The sequence below is a fragment of the Sebastes fasciatus genome, chromosome 23 (assembly GCF_043250625.1).
Source record: "Sebastes fasciatus isolate fSebFas1 chromosome 23, fSebFas1.pri, whole genome shotgun sequence".
Classification (NCBI taxonomy): domain Eukaryota; kingdom Metazoa; phylum Chordata; class Actinopteri; order Perciformes; family Sebastidae; genus Sebastes; species Sebastes fasciatus.
Window position 1 is genome coordinate 12203969 of NC_133817.1, and position 21859 is coordinate 12225827.

At 41.7% G+C, this 21859-nt stretch overlaps 1 protein-coding gene across 1 annotated transcript in view; it reads left to right on the forward strand.

Annotated features, from left to right (window-relative positions):
* The window catches only part of pawr (PRKC, apoptosis, WT1, regulator), a 70426-nt gene that overhangs the window by 45426 nt on the left and 3141 nt on the right, over positions 1-21859 (forward strand). The window contains exons 2-5 of the mRNA XM_074625315.1: positions 1671-1796; positions 9897-9931; positions 14728-14854; positions 17497-17601. Coding sequence (XP_074481416.1) covers positions 1671-1796; positions 9897-9931; positions 14728-14854; positions 17497-17601 — 393 coding nt within the window. The remainder of the gene's footprint in view (positions 1-1670; positions 1797-9896; positions 9932-14727; positions 14855-17496; positions 17602-21859) is intronic.

Below are 21859 nucleotides of genomic sequence, written 5' to 3' on the forward strand. Positions count from 1 at the left end.
CATCTCCATCCAAAATAAACTTTGAGATTCCCAATTCCACATTTCAGGCAAGTTTGTGCATAGCAGAGTGGTTAGTCACCGCACAATTCACTTTGTGTTGACACAGACGAACTTCTGTTTAATTTCAGTTTTTAATCTCCAAAACCTCTGGCCTTTATTTCCCACATAGTGTGAACCACAAACTATGGAAATGAAAAACCTCTCTGACATAAGTAAGGTAGTATTTATTGCAGGATTGTTCCAGTTCTTGTGTGCATGCATGGTGGAGATGGAGAGAGAGAGCTGATTCAGGAGAAGGAGGAGAGTGCTATAGCATCGGAGTGAGAGTCAAAAAAGAAAAGAGGCTGGCGTTTTCCCCAAGGACAACTGATAAACCGTTTGGCAGGAAAGGCCTCGCAAATGACTGCATTCCTTGTTAACCTTGTAAGGCTATTTTTACCGCTAAAGAGCCTTTTGAGCGGGCACCTTTTGTTCTGCCTGCAGCATGAAACAGGAAAGACTGGTTTGCATTGTGACCCTCTGGGAGTTTGGCTCTCGATCTCTGTCTCTCGTCACGATCCGACCATCCATCCTAATGCTGAGCTCTGTTTACGCAATGAATCTTCGCCGCTCCCCGACAGATGAACCCGCTAACTCCGCCGCACAGTCACCGTAAAGTAATGCAAATAGGAAGCTGAGGCTGTGCACATATTTCATGATAAACCTAAGATTACAAGGAGTGAAGTTGGAGCTTTTCCCAGGCAATGTGCAAAATATCCGTCTAAATAATGAAAGCTAAATCCTCCACTCCTCTGTCTGAGGGATGTTTGCTCTCTGTATGTTTGTACATGTCTTTTATTGTGTTTTCAAGGCACATTCCACTGGTCAAAAAATCCCCTCTGACTGTCCCCCAAGAGGTCAAACAGGCCGTCTTCCTGTTGCTTGACTAAAGAGTCCATCCAGTGTTTGTGATAGTGTTTGAGCTGCATCTCCTCAGGGATTCCTAGAAGTGAATGTGATCATGTCTTAAGAGGATTAAAAGGAGACCCTGGCTGCGTTGAGCCAGAGGTCAACATCGCTGTTATGGTGGGAATGACCTCGCCTGCCACTACGCATCTGTCAACACACACTGAAGTGACCGAGGTTACTGTCAGCTCTCTATAGGGACCGGATTTCTTTACTTAGTGTAGAAGGGAAAACTTGATTAGCGAGATTTCTGTTGGAGAAAGCTGATTTTTTTTGGCCATGTTTACAGGATTAGAGCTGCAACATTGATCGATTAGTTGTCAACTGTTATCGCGTTATTATCGCGATAACGTTGACAGCACTAATTGTTATATAAACAAATGAATACATTACTTCTTCCCTTTCCCGCCTGCACTCAGCTGCAAAAGTTTATGGGTGTGTTTGCGCTGTAATATCATTAGCGCAATATCTCTAGTGAATCGGACCTTGAGACGGGGCAGATAGCGGTTGCAAGTGATGCCGAATTCATGGTGCTATCAGCGTCTCGCATGCTCATGCATGGGTTGCAAGAAGTGCGGCATTTGTTTTGATTAGTGAAATGTGTCAAAAACTTGCTATCTTATTTCTTCTTGCCTTAGTCTGGTTTCTCCCCGTAACCTGATTTCTTGTGTGCATGTAAACATAGTCTCTGTGACTATACTGATCTAATCTTCCTCTTCTCTCAGAGCCTGGATGAGCTGGACGATGACGACGGCGGGCAGAAGGACAGGAAGGAGGAAGAGCAGCTGGTTCAGGCCAACACTTTCCAGAACGAGGCCATGACGGCTGACCCTGCCACCGGCCACTTACTGGTAAGATATGACACGGCAGGAGGAAGGAGGACAGAGCCGCACACTGCTAATATTTTCTCACTTACTACCTGTGGTGGGTGGGTAGTGTTGGTTGTGTCTCTGAGCTATCAAAAGAAGAGACATGACGTCCCTGCGGTACTGCCTGTGTATTCCAGTCTGTAATGTGTCTGCCATAGACTCCGTGATATGATGTTCTACTTTTCTACTTTTACTCGAGCAGAATATTGTCCAGATTGATACATCGGTGCTGCCAAACAGAGGCACTGTTGCTCAGGGAGACACCCAGAGAGCTCAGGAGCTGAGTCTTAGTGTGAAAAAGCTGCAGTGATGCAAAACCCAAAGGTGTCTCGTTGTTTCATCATCACTGTGAAGTCAGTTAAAAGCAAAAAGAAACTCCCAAAAAGGCTGTTAAAGCTATTCAGATGGTTACTCACAGGTCTGGGGCCTTAACTTTCTTTTTCCTAAAGCTGGTTGATCATACAAAGCAGCTGAGTGTTGGGATGAGTTGTCCATTGATTGATAGACTGAAAAGGAATCTACTTGGCCGACAGACGCTCACCGACAGTCTCAAACTTGGTTGGTGTGTCAGGGCCTTAAGAAGAGGCCCAGCCCTAAAATCTACATTCATAAACTTCATTTGAAAGCCAGTATTAGGATCTGCTTTGTGTATATAAGGTGTCTGGTTCTTAACAGTGTGAATCGGATACCGTTGACATCTACAAAATTAGTCTTTTAATCATAGCGAGCAGTATTTGATAAAAGTGAACCCATGCAGAGACCGTCTGCTCTTCCTCCAAATAAGTCAAGGAGGCGTCTGTAGACTGAGGACGTAAATCAGTTAGTACAAAAGGAAACCAAATCAGAATTGACACGCTTGTAATTTGAGTCTTTTTTATTTAGGAGTTCACATTCAGTTTGTAATTTCACTTCAAATACAGTTTACAGAGTGATTTTCAATAAGAACTCGAGCACATGCAGCAGGATATGAAAAGCATCCAGCTGCGTAACAACGACTGAAAAACCTCCAGTCTGTTTTGTATTTCTGTAAAACATCATCTGATTTACATGAAAATTGCTATTTGAAAGAAAATTACAAATCAAATGTCTCTGCCGCTTGAGTGACAACTCCAGTGGATGTAGCTGGAGAGTTTGCGTTCCAGATGGATCGGCTGCTACGCATCAGCGGGCTTATTTTGTTTTGGGGGGCTCAAATATGTACACAGACGTCACGCTAACAGGAAGATTGTGACAGCACCTGCTGCGATGTGGCCCAGATAGAAAATAAAAACGATTTTGACTATTTACATAAGGCAGTCTACGCGTAAACAAATTCATTGTGATGCAGCTTTTAGGAGACATTCCCATCATTTGAAACCGAATATGTCCATTCATGCCTGCTGGATTCTATTCTTACCTTTCACAACATGAAGCAGACCAGATGTGGTTATGCAGAAACTAACCATTAGATGTCCCACTGTCACTCACATGAAACTGACAATCAGTCGTGTGCCAGCTCGCTCATGGAGAGAAATAAAGAGCCTGGAGGAGTCCAGTGTGGTCGGTGGATTTACTACAGAGCTGTCAGTTGAGACATCTGTGAAGATGGAGCATCCCAAAAATGTGCCGCTCCTCTTGAGCCCCATTTATCAACGGGAGACAAGCAATTGCCGTGTCAGGCCCGTTATGATATACAGCGTCCAGTCGGGCCTCTTAGCCAGTATCAAGATATCTGGATTAAAAGTTCTTTTAAAAAGAAGCTAAACTTCTGTTAAGTCTCCGAGGGGTCTCGGAGCATCTCCCAACCAAAACAAGCTGTAACTCTTCTGTGTTCGCCACTGGAGACATAATGGAAACTCCACGGAGCTTGAAATATTTTATCAGATGTTTTAAATTCTGTAATTAAATCATTTTTTTCCCGTCTCTTTCTGAGGACCTGTGTTCCATTTACATTTGCTTATAGAGATGGTGTGTGTATGTCTTCTCCGTGTGACAGGACACATGTATCTGATATGAGAGAGAGAGGCCCTCTGCCGGCATGTGGTCCTGGTTATCAGGCCTTACCTCCCTCTGGTATGCAAGTCCGACAAGAAAACCTGTTCCTAGTGATCCAGCAGTCAGAACCATATGGAACATTCCTCGGGATCATCTGCATTTAATGTGGCGCCAGGGCAGTTTTCTGCCTCTCTCTCTCTCTCACACATGCTGCTAACAATCCCCATCCAGCACTTTTTAACAAGCCTAATTTGCATTTTTAATTAGCACCTTTCAGTTCAAAAAACTGCTGCTGATGCAGAGCAGCAGGGATATGATCACGACCCATCACATGGCGTTTTCCAACCAGGATTAGCAGCAGCCCCGGTTGCTAAATCCAGGAAAACTGAATTTCATCTTGTGGCCTGAAACAATATTTGATCACACTCACACCTCTGTTGATTCAAGATTTTAAGGATCACTGTTATATAAGCCAACTGAACCACAGCAATATTTATCTTTGACAGGACGGCTACCTGCAAAAATACTTTAGGTAGCTGATGAGAAACTAAACCCAAGGGCAGTACAGCAGAGCCAATCGAACTTTACTCAGATATCTTTGTTTTTCTAGTACAGGCATTTTTAATTTGTCATCTGCTAAAGATGTTATGCACAGAAAGCTTGCACACAGAGTCCGATGCATTTTATTGGTAGTGAAAATTCACATTACAAGACAAAACTGAAATAATTACGTGGGCGCAATGGGTAGCGCGAGTCCCATGACATTAGCAAAAAGCTATCATTTAGCTTCCTAGAGCACAATCACACTACTGTCTAATATTTCCTACATCCTTTCTTTTGCAACCATCCCCAATTCCAAGTTGTACTGCAATCACCTGCCACAATCTATCTATTTCTTTATTGTAAAGTGTTTCGTGCTGGGAGACGATTGTTTTATCATGCCATTTTGGATGATGACCTGGTCAAACAACCCTCTTTTGTGGCTTTTGATGGATGCAAAAAGTCGGTGAGAGTCGGTGACGTGATTGACACGACGTGAGGTCGTATTTATTTTTAAACATCCGACAATTTCAGACGAAAAATACGGACTTGGTGTGCAAAGGCCTTAACAATACAGCTTTGACATTTTTGAAAAATTAGGAAAAACGCCAACATTGTGTTTATTAAATGTCTTCCACTTCATATGTGTGCATACTTTGATATTCAACTTGTTATGAGTTCATAGCTCCTTGTAGTTTCTGAGATACAGACATTTTATTATCATGTTATATTTAGTCTTTGGGCACATGGGACTACTGTTTTATCCTCAAATATAATGAAGTCTATTTCAAAAACAGTAGTCATGTGCCCAAAAACTAGATATAGTGTAATAAGGAAAACTCGCTTTTCAGCCAAACCAAGCAATTTTGAAGATGTATTCATATTTCAGAGAACACTTCCACCAAAGGAAATTAAAAAAATGTCATTTGCGGGCACAAATGGGTTAAGAACCTTAGGGAAATAGGGAAAGATACCTTTGACTAATACACATACAATAGCTGTACCGGTCATAAACAAAGCAGGAGGTTAACATGACTTTCTGCAGCTGTTTACAGTGCAGCTTGCAGGTTAGTCCTGTTTTCATCTTCAGCCTATGATTGATGTTCCTGCTTGGCATGTTGACGTCTATTTCTTCAGCTGGCGTCAAAGACTTGAGACAGCTAGGTGAGGTTAGCATCTAAATTAAAGCGGTGTGTCAGGAAAAACTGCAAAGCATTTCTGCCAACAATAGAGCAACACGTCACAGCAGGTCTAATCTTAGCCCATAATTACTAGGACTTAATGAAATAATTGCAGCAATAAGCGATGGGAAAATGATTTAAATGTTTTCACACAAGCAGGACAGGGACTTTACAGTGGCCTAGTTCTGCTGGTTTTATGTATTTGGCCTTGCCTGCTTCTTCTAAATGCCAATCATGCGTGCTTATTTGAAGAGCATCTCTCTCTTATTGAACGCCTCCAGTAAAATTGTGATCTTTATCAGCTTTGTACTGGAGCGCTGCACTGTTAGGCAGCTAGATAGAAAGCCAAAGATCACCTTTTCATGGAGTAAGACGGCGTTCCTTTAGAGATATTTGAATTTAATGAGCTGTCAAGACATAAATCATAGATCACATCGAGCCGTAAATGTCCGAGCGTGACATTTTGATGTGTTTTTATCACACATTCGTGGAGTGTTTCTTATACATACACACAGAAATGCACTTCAAGTAGCGATCTGCTGGAGTTCAGTGATAAAGTACTCGTTTTATTGTTGATATTTGTCTCTGTATTCTTAGTAGCTCTGCGGCCGGGCTTATGGGAGCTGTCAGCGCAGCTCAAGCATGATAAATAAAGTCGCACCGGCTTGTATTGTGTTGCAGGGGGAAGAAGTCGCACATGAAATTTACGCCTGACCTTGTCTCGCAGATTCATATCCCAGAGAGGAGGTGAAACACATGCCAAAAAAGCTGCAGGAGTAATGTGGCAAATGAAGTCTGGGATGTTTTCTGTAAACACAATATGATTTCATTCTCAGATTGTCGGCTGCATATCAGCCGCAGAGGGATGTGGGTGATCAGTTTATCCCTGAATAACAGAAGGAATGATGGTCCTGCAAGCTACTGCTCATCATTAAAACATGTCATACGGTACAGTTTAGCTAGTTATACCAGTCCAAAAAGTTTCTAAATGATCAATCTAGGATGCAGGAGATTAAACCCCTTTTGCTTTAGCTCTGCAGTATATACGCGGCATCATATAAGAATCATTCTGGCTCTTTTGTTTTGACTGTGTGCAAATGAGGATTGGCACAGCCTCACAACGTCTGCGGACCGCCGTGACCTCCCTTCATATTGTTGTTTTGACTCATATTTCAACCCTTTTTCACCCTCAGAAAAATAATCAATCCAGTCCACTGAACCTTGTCGGCAGGCCAACGGATGTTGAATATGAAACTCGCTCCTGCTGGATCTTACAAAACAGATGTATTAACATTTCTTGTGGAAATGTGAAACAATTGTTTCCTACAGGAGCAGCAGACTGGGTTTCCCAGGTCAATTGTATATTCAAAAGAATCCTGTTGGTTTATTCAAGTTACACTGGACTGTAGAGGCAAGAGAGTAAACACACATTTACATATAGACAGCATTTTTTTTATTGACTGGAGACTCTGTTAGAGGTGTACAACTGCTATATGCATCACGTCTCAACTCAAAATGTGTTATATGAGGCCTCTTCCTCTTTTTCTGTCTTTGCTATCCCCTTATCTAATAATTTACTCTGGGACGGGGATGTAGTAGAACTGAAAGGCAGAGTCGATCAACAGAAATATTTCATGATTATGAAATATTCATGATTGCACTACGGCTGCAACTAACAATTATTTCCATTGTCGATTATTTTCTTGATTTATCGATTAGTTGTTTGGTCTATAAAATGTCAGAAAGTGTCGATCAGTGTTTCCCAAAGGGGTCCCTTGACCTCTGACCTCAAGATATGTGAATGAAAATGGGTTCTGTGGGTACCCACGAGTCTCCCCTTTACAGACATGCCCACTTTGTGATAATCACATGCAGTTTGGGGCAAGTCACAGTCAAGTCAGCACACTGACACACCGACAGCTGTTGTTGCATGTTGGGCTGCAGTTTGCCATGTTATGATTTGAGCACATTTTTAATGCTAAATGCAGTACCTGTGAGGGTTTATGGACAATATTTGTCACTCTCTTGTGTTGTTAATTGATTTCCAGTAATAAATATGTACATACATTTGCATAAAGAAGCATATTTGTCCACTCCCATGTTGATAAGAGTATTAAATACTTGATAAATCTCCCTTTAAGGTACATTTTGAACCTGTACTCAAATTGACACTTCGCAAATCAGACACACAAGCAATTTAAGGAACCTTGGGGAAATTGTGATGGACATTTTTCCCTTTTTTCTGACATTTTATAAACTAAACTAAACAAGTTAATTTAGAAATCTTTCATTTAATCCTTAAATTATACTGTCTGTAACCCCAGTATGCATAGTCTGGTTCTACTTTTCCAACAAACCAACTCCATGGTTAAAATCCTGCTCTATAAACTTAATGGGTTTAGGCCAAGATTGAATTTAAAGTACATAATGTAGAGTAGCACCATCTGTCTGCATTTGACTGAATTCCTGATGAGCCAGTTTGTGGAAAAGATTGAACTGCTAAAGAACTGCCTTATCAAGTCCAGCTTTGGCAGCTGTTGGATTACACCAAATCCTAGTAAATGTCAGTTTCTAAAACACATTTCATCAAAGCGCTCTTAAATCCAGGTGTTGCTTGAACCAGGTCTTATGTGCAGATGATGTATTATTTAGTGTATGACCTGCTGCTGCTGCTGCACGCTGCCCTCTCACCGTCCTCCATCTCAGTAAATCTATCCAGGCTTGAGCCAGGGAAGGGATGAGGGTCGGGGGTTTCATCCACGGGTAATGGATGGATATGTCACCGAGACGGAGAGGCTGGAGCATGCTAAGAGTCGGGCACGGCGTTTCCCCCTCGCCCGCTAAAGCCGAGCTCTGATAGATCGTAGCAGAGCCGAGGCTCCTCAATCAAACCCGGGACCCTTCGCTGCACAAGACCTTAGGAAGGAGGAGATGCGTATTCATCTCACACACCTCATTTTTCCAGGCAAAACACTGTTTTACCGACGGCGGTTTTATTGGAGCATCACTGCTGTATAGATCTAAACAACCTTTAGATCATACAGTAATGGGAAAAGAAGATAAACATGCAGCCCCGTGTTGCAAAAACAAGATTGCCTTCCACAACTCGGGGCTATAGGGCTCCTGTTGAACTATTAAATGGAACAAAGCTCATCTATATATCAGCTCAGCAGCGTTCATACACAACCTAAAGGCTTTTTAGAAATGCTGCGACTGATAAATTTCTCTTATCCTGTAGATGGAGTTTTGTGTTTTTTTTTTCAACACCACCCAAGGCAGATGAATACAACAAATGATACCTGAAAACTCATTCTCATACCTACTGCTTTTTCTGAAATTACAGTATTAAGTTCAGAAATTAGAGACTGAAAAGAACTGAAAGAAATCTTAAAGTTTTAGACCAGGCCTATGCAGTCGGCGGCCCGACAGCCAAATCCAGCCCTTTAACGACCTCAATCCGACCTTTTGATATTTAACCCTCTGAGACCCGCCTTTCAGAGGTTGTAGCGGGCTTAGTCTTAAAGCTAGAGTGAAGATATTGGCATCATATGAAATTAGAAATTAAAGGAATCCATTGGTACCAAGCATTTCATGTTACCTTATCGGGAAGGAGGTTAAATAACACTCCAAAATTAGGCTAAATTTTGGCCAGGGAAAACTGTCATAGCAATTTTCAAAGGGGTCCCCTTTGAAGACATGCCCACTTTATGCTTATCCCATGCAGTTTTGGGAAAAAAACATGCAGTTTTTTACATTTATACAGGAAAAAGGAAAAACTGGGGGTCCCTTGACCTCTGACCTCAAGATATGTGAATGTAAATGGGTTCTATGGGTACCCACAAGTCTCCCCTTTACAGATATGCCCACTTTATGATAATCACATGCAGTTTGGGGCAAGTCATAGTCAAGTCAGCACACTGACACACTGACAGCTGTTGTTGCCTGTTGGGCTTCAGTTTGCCATGTTATGATTTATGCATATTTTTGTTATGCTAAATGCAGTACCTGTGAGAGTTTCTGGACAAAATGTATCATTGTTTTGTGTTGTTAATTGATTTCTAGTAATAAATATGTGCATACATTTGCATAAAGCAGCATATTTGCCCACTCCCACGTTGATAAGAGTATTAAATTCTCGCCAATTTTAATGCAACATTGTGTTTATTAAAACAACAACCTGCTCAGATTAAAAAGGTTTGTTGTTTTCACATTTAAATTCCTAGCTTTGCAGACATCAGACACAGAAATGTAAATGTACGGCCCCTTGGCACTTCACTGTTTTTTTTAAAAAATCTTTCCCTTTTAAAAAAAGTACTTGAATAGACCTGCTTAAGACTGCTGAGTTATTGTTTGTGTACTGAAAGCGATCATTTTCTTTTTGTTTCAGGAAACCCCCAGATCTGGGAGCGGCCGCCAAAAGAGGTGAGACTCGTTTTATTATCCTGACACTGAGAGTGCAGTTTATCTGCTTCAGCATCACTAGTAATGTGTCAAGAGAAGGAACAGAGGCCGGGGTGAGAAACAGCAGCTTGAGTCATTAATTAGGAGAGCAGATTCCCTCCGAAATGGTCCGAGGGCCTTTTTCCTGATGCATCGCTGTTTTTCTCCTTCAATGCTGCTCTTTTCATTCTTTCATGGCTCAAGAAAGACGACTGTCGATGGCACTTCACTGCCGTACAGTAGCTGTCAGGGCTGAAAGTAAATCATTTGCTTTGAAAGGTTTTCTAAAAATGTGCGGTTCATTTCAGTCGAGATTGAGTTGCAAGATTGCATTTGATAAAGGGCTTTCAAACTTTTTCTTTCTTTTCAAACAAACTCCAAAAACCGACCGTTTGGACCGACATCTTCTGGGCAGATGTTTTTTCTTTTTATTTCATACCTTTTTTCTGTCGGCAGAGAGCACAAAATTGTGGTGAAAATAAATGTTCTTTCATCTGCTTTTGTATCTCTGAATTGGGACCAAACGCTTGAAGAAAATTGTACTTATTGATTAGATGAATCCTCACGTGCAGCCTGAAACACACAATCAACACGACAAGTGGTGAAGTCCTTTGAGAACTCTGTGTGCATCCAGTGTGTATTTATTTTTGCTTCATTTGCAACCAAATTGTGAAGTTGCGGCCAACCTCAACATCCAAGTTCACCAGCTGACATTCAATCTGGCCGTGTAATTATGGCCGCCGCTCTCATCAGCTGGCCTGGCTACACTTGGACGCTCTGCGGTGCTGCAGCGGATGAACCCGCCAGGTGGGCCCAGGCGGCAACTTTATAGATACGTGTCTCCCTCTAATTCACTCTCTTTCTGTCAACCCTCTCCTGTCACAGTCACTTCATCTTGTTCTCACCGAGCCATTCCTCTGCACACTTTGATCCTGCTTTCCACAAATACTCATTTTGTTTTTGTAATGTTAAAAAGCCTGCTATTATGCAGCTACACTTCCAAGCCCCCACCCATAAAGTATGGTCATTTTAGCTCCTTTTTGGCTGCAGGTACTTTCCCCCCGGAACTAGGAACCTTATGAGGAACTTATTGTGTTTCGACCTGCAGGGATTAGGGTCTAAATTAAGTTCTGGGAACATTTTACCGCCCAAAAAAGGCCCTAGTCTGGGGGTAGTACTTTCTGAAAGTAGAGGAACTTTCAGGATAGGGTTTGATGGTTGCTAATTGGTGAAACACACACATAGTGCCGCTGCTTCATCTTGTGTACCCTTTCATTCATAAAACAAGGACGTACTCTAATATCAATTTAAACCATTTTAAGGACGAGGGGAGAACATTTCTCCTTGTTTGATAACATTAAAAGTGAAGTTAGGCTCTGCTGTTGGCTTCCCGATTCATTTAAAAAAAAAGACAGATTGAAAAAGAGAGATCACGCGAGGAGGCGAGACAACAAGCTCAAATAGTGGCAGAGGCAGTGGCAGCACAAGCGAGCCGAGAGGGCGAGCAGTAGAAGAATACAGTAGACAAATAAATAACCATCAAACCCTCAACAGATGAAGGAACCTTTAATCCCTTGAAAAGTAGTCTCAGGACTAAAATGACCTATTGGTTGAAAAGGTGCAAAGGGACGGGGAGATGTTGCTGATTACTTTAAACTAGCAGCTCAAAACAACTCTGAATGTCTTGATGTTTTCTAGCTATTTGGGGGAATGGCATGTATCAAGGCGAGGCGGGCTGTTCATCAGATGGTTGAGTACTGTGTGTTGTGGTTTCCAGAGTAGTTTTTGACACATTGACAACTGAGTTTGTGAGCGCCGTTGTTAAACCTGTGGCTGCTGCTGTCTGTGCTTTCTCCTTCCCACCTGCTGAGGCTCCCGAGAGGGCGTGATTGGCTCAGCCTCTCTCTCCCCCAGACCTCACGCTGCGGGGTGCTAATGGGCCACGGTGTGATATTTAGTATCGAGGCCAAGGATGTTTAGGCTTAGCTTCAACCCCCGCTGAGCACCTGCTTGTGTGTGTTGTTTGTGTGGGTGCGACCAGGGAGATAGCTCTTAAAACAAGATGACATGCATGGATGTAGACACACAAGGCACGTCATTGTGTTGTACTTGGCTGTTTTTTTTCGGCCTCACGGCGAGGGGACGTATTTGTTGTCACGTTTTTTTGATGTATACGCGTGTGTGCATGCACAAGTGTTTTGTGTTTGTGCCGATAAAGGAAGAGTAGCCTTGAAGAGCCTACAGTGAGAGAGACAAATGAAATGCACTTTATCTTGTTGGCGTAGGCGAGCGCCCAAGGAGAGCGTTTCAAGGACTCCCTCTTGATCAAAAGCGATGGCCGCTGCATTGTTTGGCTCTCTGTAAGAATGAGCTTACCCTTTTCCTTGCTCACATATTTACCACATTTTGCCAATTTTCATGTTCAAAAACACTTTCACATTAGATAAATCATGAAGCTGTGCAGCATTTCTGCGGCAATGCGGGGTTTTGTGGCAGCACAGGAGATAGATGTTACACAATTTCCAGATATGTTCTTTACCTTTAAGACCTAAGTGTTCAATAAAATCTCCATAGGACATGAATTGTTTTGTTGGTATTTTTCAACCTGGACCCTATTTTGTCTAGGTGACTAATAGGGACTAAAATGTCTGAAATTGGTCCAGTATCGAGGGAGAGCGTTGTAACCAGCGGCCGCTCACAGGCTGCAATATGGTGCTAATGGGGCAAGCTGGCACGGTCATTTACTGTACGTCCACTAAAAGTGGATTGTGAACTGATTGTTATTATAAGTGTGTGACATTGTGGAAAGAGTCTCGCTCAAGGAGAAGTCTTGTTCTGAAATCTGGTGAGGTGACATGTTGCTGGAAGACAATGGTGGACTAGTGTTTGTTGTGTTGGAGTACAGAAAGCGTAGATTTTCAATGTCATGGCTGAATATTTAGATGATTTAAACAATGTGGATGCGGTTTTTGACTTTGGTTTATTTGAGCCAGAGTATACGGATATTCAGATTTCACAGCGAGACTTCCCCTTGAGCAGGACTTGGACACAATCACAAACAGACCGGATCAAGTCAAATCTGCGCCTGTCAGTGGCAAAAACAAGGACTTTTAGTGGACGTAACGTCACATTGACGCTGCTCACTTGCCCTCGCAGCTCATTTTGCTGCTGCCGGTTACAGTGTTCTCCCTCAATACTGGACCAGTTTAAAAAATTGTTGTCTCCATTAATCACTTTGACACAAAAACATCGGAAAATAGGTTCCAGGTTGAAAAATACTGAAGTTACCCTTTAAAGCCCCTGAAAACTTGGCTTAAACTCTTAAGTATTTCTCTATAACAGTAAATATTCATGACTAAATAAGCAAGAGTTTTTAACAGTCAAAAACTCAGCTAATCTGCTTCATCAGGACTGCGTGGGTGTGATTTGATCAGATTTGATTGACAAACAACAGAAATCTCTCAATGAAAATGAACAAAACTGTTCTAACTTTGGCAGAAAATAGTGTGTTCATTAAGGATCCCATCAATCATAGTAAGAAGTTAAAGGGGGCTTTAAGAAAATTAGAAATGAGACATCAGTAAGTGCTAACATGGGGTGTCAAGGTATCTCTGAAAATTTTTACCTCAATGTGATAAAGTACCTTGACTTCACAGGTATTAAATTTACAAAATTACCCAAAAATATATATATCCTGTCTGGTTATTTAACCTATTAATGGTTTCACAATTGAATGTCCAGCATCAGAACATCCTGGTAGACTCAATTCTGGCTGGGACTCCTGTTGCATGTCATACGCCTCTCTTTCACCCCATGTTTCCTGTCTGTCTCTACATGGCCATATATCCAGTAAACGCTGCCAAGGAAAACTTTGTGAAGTAGTCTGATAATGGGAACATCATATTTGGCAGATCCTGAAAAGAGTGCAGATGGTACAAAGGAGTTATATTTGTCCTTTGTCTTGCCAGCAGCTTTCCTGTCTGTTTCAGCCGTAGAAATATGCAGACAGCCCCCCTCCAGACAATTCAGTGAAGCCTGCAGACGTACGCAGAATAATTTGATTCCCGGAGAGATTTTATAAACCTGGTATAATATCTGTTCCTATCGGGGAGCGGGTGTCGTTGTAGTCGGATGGGCGGAGGGGAGGGTGCAGAGCCAGCAACTCATTCCAAGTTTCCACGTCAATAATTATTGAAATAAGGTCAGTAAGAAAATAAACCGCACATGAATATTCTACCCCAGCTGTCCCAGAAACTGTCTCTAAGTAGCGAGAAGGTGAAGAGGAGATAAGGGTAATGTTCTTCTCGAGCTGCATACAGAAACCTTTTTTTTTTTACAGCAGCTTAAGAACAGTGACGCACAAGTTGCAGCCGCCGCCATTCTTGAGCCTATTTGAAGTTATAATATGTAAATTGTTTCTTAATCAGAATCCTTTTTGCACCAAAGTTGCAAAACCCTTCACGGCCTTTTCTCCTTTAATGGAATAAAAGGCAGAGGGTTGTTAATAATGCACACCTAATTGAAAGGGCAAACACGAAGAAGACATTCCCACCTGTTCTTTTGATGATGGATGTGTCATCCCATTGAAGTTTAATAATGTGGCTATGATTCATACCTTCAAACAGCCTCGGTGTGAATATAGTATTGGACACTTTGAATAGTAAATTTGCTGTTTTTCTATCTTTCTTTTTCATGTGAAGGATTTGAAGTAAAAAAAAAAAAGTATATGAGTTGTTTTTGGTATTGTAATGACGTTTGTATGTGTGTGTTTGTAACAGCTCTGCAGGGCCGGGATCTGAGGAAGAGGTGGGTGGGAACAGCAGACAACGACACAACCGTCACGGCAGAGATGGAGGAGCTGCAGCAACAGGGGGTTTGGAGAAAAGGATGGAAGAGCTGGAGAAAGTACGTCTTCCCACCCTGTCATTCATGTTACTGCTCAGTCGCTAGTAATACCAACTAATACTCCATAGAAACACAAGCCAGTTTTAAAGGAATACTTTGACATTTGGGAAATACACTTAGAGTATTTATTTTCTTGCCAAGAGTTGGATGAGAAAAGCAATACTCTTTCTCACAGTGTTTCATTTCATAATAAATGTCATTTATGTTCAGAAAAAAGGTTAAGAAGCGTGTGCTAATTTGTAAATAATAATAATCATAATCCACGATAAAAAGCCGATACACTATCAATTTATGGAGCTGTGCAAGTCACTGCATTTTCTACAACACTGTCCTGCAAATATTCAAAAGCCTTGTTAACAAATGAAGGAATTATGTCCATGACTCAAAACATACACAATTTATTCTTCTAATGCACTATGTTGTTGCGTTGAGTCATCTTCCAGTGTGCCCACTGTTCGACCATCAAAGTGTTGGTCGCATCCTGGAAAGAGGACATGAATTCTGAAGAAATATCAGTGAGTGAGAGCAAATCTGAGGAAGCTTCAGTGGCTTTATCCTCTGCTGCTTCGTTGTGTGTAACCAAAGCTAAATCCACCCAAACCACCATAGTAATGTAAAATCATAGGGGACGCTTCGGCTTTATGATTGGCATATGCTATCGTAACCAAATCCCATCTTTTCAGTGAGTTTTGGAAAGGTCCATCCACAACTCTTTTGGCCGACTATCAGCCGCACTTTGTTAAGGATGAATTCCCACTTTTAGGCGTTTGAGCGGTCGCCCGTGTTCTGATTTTATGGCTGGAAATCGCGGCTCAGCACTGGCAGAAATCCTCCTCAGTGTTGTTGAAGCGATGACCTTTTACAGTGCAGATATGTCTCTTCCTCCTACACCGTTCCTATCAGACGCTCAACCCCTCCATGCTGCCACTGTAGAAACTCAACTCGGAATCAAATGTCAATCGGGTGGGTTTCGGAAAAAAGCTTTTTAAAGTAAGCACCGCTTTGACCTCAGTGACTTCAGTGTGAGGTATTTCTCACGGTTAAATGACTAGAAACACTTTGAAAATCCCATTTCACACACTTCTTTTTGTGCACATTGTCTCTGCAAGAGTGCATGTCGAAGGTCTGTTTTAGAATGCTGGCAGGTAAATCTCTGAGACTTCAACTTTAGATCCTCAGACATTACTTAAAAGCCTCACAAGTACAGAGATGTATAGTTTGATCTTCAAATAGAAATACCTGTTCTACAAAGCCCAGTATTATCTTACCTCAACCCACGTTGGGAGGATGGATATAACGGAGACATGGCCTGTATTACTATATTTATGTGAAAGGAGTAGAAGAGCTGTTCGTTCAAAGCCTTCAAAGCCGCAGTTATCTATAGTAGCTTTTAAAACCCTGGGTGAATAGAGTTTCATCGGTTTGTGTCGGCAACATTAATGTTTTGTACCCTCTACTGTACCTGGTTTCTATGGAAACAATTTCATGCTTATCTGGAAAGTAGAAATCCTGGTGTGAGCTTCATTTCCATCAGAAGCACAAACAGCAGTTTCAACATGTGTGCATGTTAAAACCTCTGAGTAGAAAGTCTCTCTCTCAGTGAGGAACAATATCCATTTTTATTTCACTGTAGTTGTCGTCGGAGGAGGAGGACAGGAACCCGCTGGCTTTTAAACAAGTACAATTTGATAGAAAAGCACTATAAAAAAAAGGAACTATTAATGCATTGTTCACTGACAATCTGTTCTTTTGATTATTACAGATGGCTTGTTTTGAAGAATAAACTGTCATGCCACAAAAGTCTTAACGCCTGTCAAAAACTAGATGCTTACAGAATTAAAATGAGCTTTCGATAAAGTAGCATCATGCAAACTAGGGGTGTAAGAAAATATAAAAACACTAGTATCGCGATATTATGTTTTTTTTTTTAAAATATCGCCTTGCTTACAGTATCACAATATATTGAATCGTTATCATGATACGTATCGTATCGCCAGATTCTTGCCAATACACAGCCCTAAATGCAAGCTTAACATGGCAACAGATTAGCACAGGCCAGAATATTCTCAAACAGGTTAATGACTGGTAGACATCAGCGATATTATGAACTGTTTTTGCAGGAATTGAACATTGTATAGATAAATTACAGCACCCCCATTCTCACCTTCTCTCCCCCGCGCTGTCGTCGGCTTGTCCAGATGCTCTCTACATTGTTTTTACATTCATACAGCTAGGGGGGGGCGTAAAAACATTTAGGTGGTGCACTTACACTGTATAATTGCCGGGGTGACAGTTGGAACAAAGATCAACAGGTAAATCGAGAGCTTTGCCTTCATGCTCCACTTCCTCTTCAACCCAACAGTCTGGTACAATCAATACCCACATTACTACGGAGACCTGAGATATCCAAACTCCGACCCACAAGTTCCTTTTAAAAGTTCATTTTTAGTTTTTCCGAGATGCTTCAGTGCACGTGTTTTTGGGTCTGTAAATTACTATTTATTATCAAATCTGAAGTAATTACAGTTTTTAGTGCCACAGCAATGTGTATGAATGTAAATACAAATGTCATGCCCTGTTGTTATCTGTTGAAAAGATTTCAAATTGATGTAATCATGTTGCTAATTTGTGTGTTTTTTCAGGAGCTGGCCAGAGAGCGTCAGGTAAACGACAGGTTGCTGAGGGACCACGAGGACAAAGACGACCTCATCGTCAAGCTGAGGGAGGAAATTGACTTGCTGAACAGAGTGAGTCCAGCCTACGTGATTTTTCTACTCTGATGTCTGATATTTTGAGCGTTCCCTTTGTGATTTTGTGCGTGGGCGGCTCGCGTGGGTTGTTAAATCATCATCTGGCATTTTAGTGGAGTTTTGTGTAATAGCTGTGTGTTTTTCCACATGACGTTCTTGCAGTCCATTAGGATTTGGATAACAACAAAACATTATTTTTGGATTTAAACACTTAAAAGATGACAGCAAATATTTTAATCAGAGGCATTGTATGTGCTATTTGCATTTTTTTAAAACTCACCAGTGGTTTGATGACATTTGAGCGTCAAAAGTTTTAGCTTCCCAGTGTTGCAGGTGACATTAATGTCCTATTGATTTATCCACCAAAATCGAATTTGCTGTCTTGTGGATAAGGTTTTCAGACTTGATTGTATGTCTAAAGCAAATTGTGAAAGACTTTTTCTTTTTGTCAGCTTAAATTTGAGGGTATTTTCAGTTTTATTGGACAAACACTGTTTCAGTCCTCATCCCAGAGGGTTTGGACAGATCTTTTTGTTGAAGAAAGCAATCAATAAGTTAGAAATTGTGCTGTGGCAGCTGAAAAACACCACACAGCACCACAGTCTTCAACTTTTAAACACCCATTTTTCTTTCTACTTTCTTTTGATTTGCTCCCAGGCAGTATGTTTTATGGTAGACTCAGTACCAAAGTAACAGTGGAGTTTAAAAAACGCTCCAATTAAAACTGTCAAAAGTGAATTTTAACCTCACACATACTGTGTTATTTCAAATTCAGTAAAGTAGAGCCACAAGCCAAAATAATGATCACGAAATTACTACCTCGCCAGTTTCAGCCAATCAGCGCTGTATTGTCAATCTGCCTCTGGTGCAGATTACAGTCAGGAGAATGGCTTTATTTCACAGCTGCCTGCCAGCCGTCATTTGTATCCGAAATTGAGTTCATGTATCGGGTTCACCCTAAGAAATATTCATAGTCATAGTCCAGCTAAATGTGAAAATGTGACCCTAGTGAGACTTCTTAAAAGTCTCTCTGGAGAAGAGAACTCCGAGTCCTCCCTCAGGAAAATCAGTTACGATGAAAATGCTCAGACAGTGATGATAAGCTGCCTTACTTTCTGATTATTGTCAGAAGTGCTTTTGAGAGATTTTGTAGCCTTCACACTGGGAGCGTTTCACACTGATGTGAACCCACTATCGGAGGTCATGTGTGTTTGTTTCTGCCTCCCGGGTCGGGGTCCTGTTACCTCTTCACGCTGCGGTCAGGGTTGAAAGGTCGAGGGATATTCATGTAAGCTGATGTCTCTTTATATTCAACCGTCGGAGTGAAACCTCCTCGAACCCTCTGAACCCTCATCTCCCTCCAACCCCAGACTGTCAACAATCCCTCCTCACCTCGCAGCCTTTGCCTGTGTGTCTGGGTCAAAGAGGCTAGCGGTAAAATACATCTCTGTGTTTTTGGCATCTCCGAAGGGAAACGTGGCGGGAGGGGAGAGATCTCAAAGACTTTCATGTTTCAAATGTTCAGAGAAAAGAGACTGTAGCTCTCCCCTGCGGAGCCAATCAAATCCGAAACAAGAGATCAAGCTCTGCCGACAAACAAAGCAATCAGAGATGTGTACATTTTTCGCGTCGAATGAATGTTGCTTGATTATTATCTTGACGCTTTAGGGGCGAATTCACAAAAGGATTGCACTACTGTTCGCAGCCGCCAAACCTGCACAAATAAGACAAAAGGAAACCGTGTAATTCTCAAAGCACCAGCAAAGGGTGAAATGTGCTGCCAAGTAGATAGCGTCTCAACGCCCCTGTGCTATTTGCACGTACTTAAATGACGTGATATGCATACATTTGGAGCAAAATTGGCCCCTTTGTATGCGAATGAGTCAGCGCTGAGAGCCACACGCAGTTACAGTGAAATTATTAGCATCTTCAGAGAGTTGGTGGTAAATGAAGTGCATTTATAAAGAGGTGTCTCGCCCAGGCTTTCCAGTGATCATGACATATTAAATCTCTCTTTCACGTTTAAATTGAACGTTTAAGAATGCCTCTGAACCTTGGCGGTCACGACCTGTAGCTTGCATTTCATTTTTTCTTCTTTCTCTCTGCCATTCTGCCGACTGTGTTCTTGGTGGAAAGGCAGCATTTATGCTTTTGCCACATGGATAATTGCAATGAGACGCAAAAGTTTACGGGCGTGTTTGCGCTGAAATATCATTACCGCAATATCTTTTGTGTAGCCAGACCAGTAAGCGGGAAAAAATGTTGCCATTGTATGTTTCTGCAAACCACGGATACGTTGAATGTGGTCGTTCGGCATTCGGTCGGAGCAAGTGAGGTAATGCGACGAGCGACGCGCAGAGCAACTGACGTAGTATTTCGAGCGACTGTTATTGAAAGTTATGTGGGATAATAACAAGCATAAAAGCGAGAAATTCCACGTTGACTTTATGCTTGAAAGTTGACTAAAAGTCTGTTATGGACGGTTTATTTATTTACGGTAGTTATGGTCGTTACGTTACGATGTGACGTTACGATGTGACGTTACGATGTGACGTTACGATGTGACGTTACGATGTGACGTTACGATGTGACGTTACGATGTTACGTTACGATGTTACGATGTGACGTTACGATGTGACGTTACGATGTGACGTTACGATGTGACGTTACGATGTGACGTTACGAAGTTACGATGTGACGTTACGATGTGACGTTACGATGTGACGTTACGATGTGACGTTACGATGTGACGTTACGATGTGACGTTACGATGTGACGTTACGATGTGACGTTACGTTGTGACGTTACGATGTGACGTTACGATGTGACGTTACGATGTGACGTTACGATGTGACGTTACGATGTGACGTTACGATGTGGCGTTACGATGTGGCGTTACGTTGTGGCGTTACGTTGTGGCGTTACGTTGTGGCGTTACGTTGTGGCGTTACGTTGTGGCGTTACGTTGTCGCGTTAACACAAACCATGATCTTCTTTCTAATCTTAACCAAGTAGTTTTGTTACCTAAACCTAACCAATCGTTTCCCCATGTTAACCATGTAGCATTGTGCATTTTGTCAAGTGTGATACAGGGCTGATATGAAACATATTTAGGAAATATTTTTTGGTTCCTTAACGTAGACAATAAACGTAGACAATAAACGTAGACAATCAACGTATCCGGTTGCAAGTGATGCGCAATTCATGGCGCCAATCCACTCTTTGTGACTTTGTGCCCCTCAGAGTGTAATATTGCAGGAGGCATCGCGCTGATAGCATCACATGGACAGGAAGCCGGTCATAAGAGAAGACCTTTATGTAAGGACGGTCACCGTGGTGATAGCCATCAGAAATGTCCCCTGAGAGAGGCTACCGCAAAGCCTGATGGGAAAGAGGTAGATAACAACTGATCCAGTCTGTGCAGAGGAAGATTGAACCCTCGGTCACTGTAGAAGTTTATTTGGGAGAGAAAGAAAAAGATGAAGCTCAACTTGTGGACTTATATATCCCCCTTTGATACGCTTTGAAGAGAGAAATTGTGTCTTGTAGAGAGTTCACATCCCTGTAAGGACACACATCTGTGTGATTGAAGCTGATGAGATCGTGGAGCAACTTTTAGATATAGAACTTTCAAAGGTTTAACTTGCAATAACTTTTTTTTTAAAGGGGGTTTAGCCACTTGTGTTTATATATATATATAAAACATCCCATTATAATGCTACCATTCACATCTAAATAAGTCTGACCATCCCTCACATATCCTGATAACATCTTATTGGGTAAACCATCCCGTTGTTATCATTCATATGTCATAATATAAGTGTAACATATCCAGTTTCCGTTACCTATCACATGTCTATCTTTCATATAATAGCCATGTCTGTCCCACCCACCACTACCAACACAACATCATTTATCACTTTGCTATCAGACACTTATCATAATGATGATGACTTAAACAACAGTACGTAAGTACATGTAATCAACATACAATGCAGGCGACTCTGACACATCATGACAATGTGTTTTATTTCTATAAAAAAAAGCAAAATGACGGTGGGCAAGATATGTAATCGATCTAGCCCAGGGGTCAGCAACCTGTGGCTCCGGAGCCTCATGCGGCTCTTTAGCAAAAGAATAACCGTTTTTTGTTTTCATTTTTATTTTTATTTATCATTGTTGTAGGTCTGTGGTACGACGGTACGACGGAGTATTAGGGCCATATTGAGAAAAAAAAAAAAATCTGGGATTTTGA